The 4,297-nt window shown below is 47.0% G+C and overlaps 1 protein-coding gene across 1 annotated transcript in view; it reads right to left on the bottom strand.

Annotated features, from left to right (window-relative positions):
* The window catches only part of LOC111982515 (smoothelin-like protein 2), a 27,759-nt gene that overhangs the window by 9,951 nt on the left and 13,511 nt on the right, over positions 1 to 4,297 (bottom strand). The window contains exons 3-7 of the mRNA XM_070434017.1: positions 1,523 to 1,604; positions 1,171 to 1,413; positions 967 to 1,029; positions 789 to 855; positions 502 to 645 (exon numbers count right to left, since the gene is read on the bottom strand). Of these exons, the coding sequence (XP_070290118.1) occupies positions 502 to 645; positions 789 to 855; positions 967 to 1,029; positions 1,171 to 1,413; positions 1,523 to 1,604 (599 nt within the window). The remainder of the gene's footprint in view (positions 1 to 501; positions 646 to 788; positions 856 to 966; positions 1,030 to 1,170; positions 1,414 to 1,522; positions 1,605 to 4,297) is intronic.

The following is a 4,297-nucleotide window of genomic DNA, read 5'->3' as shown; positions in this document are numbered from 1 at the left end:
TCCCTCTGTTTTCCGCTTCTGTCCTTGTCGGATTCTTGTTTGATGTTTGCTGTTCCTGTGTCCTTGTTCCGCCCTGTCGTGTTCTTTGCCTTCTTCAGATGCTGCGTGTGAGCAGGTGTCTATGTCAGCTACGGCCAGTGCCTTCCCGAAGCGACCTGCAGTCTGTGGTCGCGTCTCCAGTCGTTCCTCTCTATTGACGAGAGGTTTTCAGTTTCCTGTTTTGGATTTACCATTGATTATATCCAGGAGAATCATTATTTGTTTATTACTGGAATAAAGACTCTGTTACTATTACGTCGCTTTTGGGTCCTCATTCACCAGCATAACAGTTACTTGATGTGGAATAGAGTTCCATTTAGTCATGGCTCTATGTAGTACTGTGCGAGTTAAGAATTACCCAGAAGAAAGGAGGGATAATATAAGGGAAAAGGAGAGGACCTATCAGTTCAGGGATGGATGGCATAGAAAGAGAAATGATGGTGGGAGGAGAGAGGGTGGTACCTGCTGGCTTCAGAATCCAGCCTTTCAAAGATGGACCGGCGGGCCTGAGCTCCAAGGTTGCGCGGCAACGTCTGTGACCTCACCAGCTCCCGCCTCCGCTCCACTCCCCTTCCAAAAGGCATGTCCCCGCCCGCATCTTCCACCCTGCAGGTCGGAGAACGGAGGAGTGTCACACATCAACTTGGGCCACAATGAGGCCATTCGAAATGGCAAGTGGGTTATTGCATGTGGGTTAAAGCATGGAGTATCTCAATTCTCTAGGACTGAGTAAAGAATAGTTCACTCACCGGTCTGTGTTGTGTTGGATGAGGCCAGAGTAAGTCACTGACTTCGGGGGAGCGGACAAGGACTTTTCTGCAAATGACAAATCAAAGAACAGATAAGGAAACGGTGGGAATAAAACATTGTGTGAGCCTGGTTAGTTCCAGTTCTAGAAACAAGCCTGACTTGATAGATCCCTCTTACCTGACAGTCGAGGAGAGCCCAGACCTCGGCTGAGACTGGGGGTCCATGTCTTCATAGACGACACTGAACAACAAAAGGACAAAGAGTGTAACAAATCAAAGGATATTATGGCTTACGGAGCAGAAGAACCATAGAAATATATGAAAGTCGAGAGTTCAAATATTTGGTCTGGACAACTTTTAGCTGATGTCTGGTCCCTCTTACCTGGTTGAATGGGGGATTCTGGGATGGCTTGAGGCTGGTTGTTGGCAGTAGGCTCTGATACAGGCGAGGGCTTAGAGCGTACGGGACTGGTGGGAGATTCACTCTTCATAACTGAGGGGTCAGCTGTTTTGGTTGTGGCGGTGATGGGTAGGTGTGGCATCCGCATGGCAACAGGGGCCGTGCTTTCATGAGGGACGTTGTTATTGGCTGGTGAGCTCGTTCCATGTGACACTGTCGAGTTTTCTGATTGGACAAGCATTGAGAAAATAAATCCCCTCATACAGTACATGGATGGTATGTATGGTTGTATTTCTACTGTAGCTGAGATGGTAGAGAATAGAACGGGCATTACCTGGTGTAGTAGAGTGTCCATTCTCCAGTCCAGGGGATACAGGGTCTGGATCCACCTCTATTGGCTCCTCACGTTCAATACTCTACAGGAGACAGAGAGAGAATCACATCAACACCCCACCCTACAGTACTCAGGTGTCGCAATATCTTCAACAACAGTATTTTGAAGACAGGCCCTTTAAACATATGAATATCTTTCGGATGACATAATATGCATGTTATCTGAGACACTATCAGATCAAGTCATTTCAGAGTGCTGACATGTTTCAACTTCCCATTAATGGCATCCATTTTCTCAATTTTTTATCTCATTAACCATGTTACTACCACACCACATCTATTACTTTCATTAGTAAGTGACTGGGGCTCAGTACACTGTGTGCCAGACTAACCAGCCAATCCACAGAGGAGCCTTTCAGGAAGACAACCAGGATGTGACAGAGGGCTGTGTGATTTGTCTGTGGAGGATGTGTCATGTTTCTGTCTTGTTCTTTCTTGCTCTTTCTCTCTCTCACACATACTCACACATGCAATAAAAGTTATTATATACAGTTATTCTCAAAGAAATTGTACATTCCTCCCAGTGAAAATAAAGTCAGTAATTGAGCTGTAGGGGAGAGAGGAGCCAGGTGACCTCAGCAGAGAGGAATGCTGCTGCTGCTGGGTTGTGTGTGTGTGTGTGTGCGCGTGTGTGTGTGTTACAGCATTAGGAGGGCCGATGGGAGCAGAGAGCTGGGAACAGCTGGCTGTCCCACTGGGAGAAGGTGATAGGGGGAGACAAATTTCCCCCGCTCAACCATGGAAGCCCCTGAGCACCAATCAACCCTAATGCTCTGGCTGAAACTCAAAGCTCCTCCTGTCTTGGTGTGTCCCAGCCATGGAAACTTTCTGTACTAAGTCACACTTCTCCTCCTGTCTGAATGGGCCACCAGACACGTGTGTGAGACTGTGGTGCTCTGGGCCTGAAGATAAAAGTAGGTAAATCTTTTCGTGTAAAAACGATCGAACGTAGAGTGTACCACCGCCTATGTTTAATCTGATCTCGGATCTCAGAAATAGTTCTGCAGCTAAACTGTATTGAGAACGGAAGGAAGGCACCTTTCAAATCATCTCTATTGTGTTTGTGCATTTCAGACGATGTTAAAACATTGTGAAGCTCAACCCAGCGTGTGCAGTCAGCTCTGCTGTCATGAGCTGCTCAGATACAATGCTATATCAAAGAGGACGACCCGGAATCAAGGCAAACCCCACAGAGCAACACCAACACTCGCACCCATGCACGCACACGCACAGGCAGGAGAACACAAAAGCCCCTTTCTCTGCTTTCCTGGAACAACAAATCCCCCAACCCTGAGAGTGCGTCATCGAATTATCAGTGGGGAACTATAAAATATTAGGAGGAAATCGTGAAATTAAGTAGAAAATGTGGAAAAGCCCTCAGTCTGCTACACTGACTCACGAGATGGAATTTTGTGGTCTTTGCTAAGCCAGGATTCAGACACGGCTACAACTCAGGTTGGCATAGTGTGCTAAGCAGTGAACAAAAACAAACTTAGAGGAGATCTTCTAATGTGTAAATCCAATAGCCAAGGCTATTACGGTTCAGAAGTCATCAAAAGAGAGCGCCTGGTGGAATAGGAGTGGAGCCAGGTTACTGCAGGGCCTGGAATTCACCTTAACATCACCAGAGAACAGAGGAGGAGGTAGGATAAAGGGTAGCATAAAAAGCTATGAGATTGGTCGTCTAGAACGTCCGAACAGAGCGTAAAAGGAGGTTTCTGGGGCAATAAAATAGTTTAAAGGAATAATGTACAGACAAAGGTATGGTAGGATGTGAATACGTGGAGGTAAACCTAGTATTGAGTGATGATGAGGAGATATTGTCTCTAGAAACATAATTGAAACCAGGTGATGTCATCGCATATGTGGGTGGTGGAACTGAGAGGTTGGATATGGTATAGCGAGCAGGGCTAGAATCTCTACAGTGAAAATCAAGCCATATAAACACTAACAGACAGCAATGGACAAGGCATATTTACATTAAGGAGAGGCATGCTAATCGAGTGATCAATAAGGGTCCAGTGAGTGGTTGGTTGGGGTCGTGGCGTCAGACAGCTGGCGCGTATATGGCTATCGGTAGCAGCATAGGATGGAGGTCTGTTTGTAGATACCTCGTGCGTTCCGTCGGTAGGGTTAGTGGGGTTCCGTGTTAGTGGGTTCGTGTGGTAGAGGGGATCAATCCAAATTGGCAAAATAGATAATAGTGACCCAAGGAAAAATAAAATAAATTAAATAATATAATAATATAGTTGTCCAATATACTTGTTCAAATAGCAGCCGATAAGACAGCTAACGATTAGCGGCCTCAGATGAGCGTTCAGTAACGTCGGGACGGGGTGCCAGTTGGATAATCCTCGGGCAGATAACGTCGCAGTCAGTCGCGGAGTCAGTCGTGAAGGCCGGTGGGGTTCGTATCTGCAGCGCAACAAAAGAACGGGTCCGGATGGTGATGGAACTCCTCAGCTGGCTAGCTCCAGAATGATTAGAGTTTGCTCCGGGTCCGTAAGCCAATGTCAACACGGTTTGCAGCTAGCTAGCTGCGATATCAAGGTACAAGTGTCCAGAGCCTGCGCTGGAATCCGGGAAACTGAGAGAAAAGGAGTCCCGGAATGCTCCGGTCAGTCGCGTTGCACAAAAGTGCGGTAGATTATCGAGCTAAAGGAATAGCTGATGCCATAAACGTGGGCAGCTGAAACACCACGCTAGCCAGCAACGG

The sequence above is a fragment of the Salvelinus sp. IW2-2015 genome, linkage group LG22, assembly GCF_002910315.2.
Source record: "Salvelinus sp. IW2-2015 linkage group LG22, ASM291031v2, whole genome shotgun sequence".
Classification (NCBI taxonomy): domain Eukaryota; kingdom Metazoa; phylum Chordata; class Actinopteri; order Salmoniformes; family Salmonidae; genus Salvelinus; species Salvelinus sp. IW2-2015.
The sequence above is the reverse complement of the archived record's forward strand: the minus strand, read 5'-3'. Positions and strand labels throughout refer to the sequence as shown.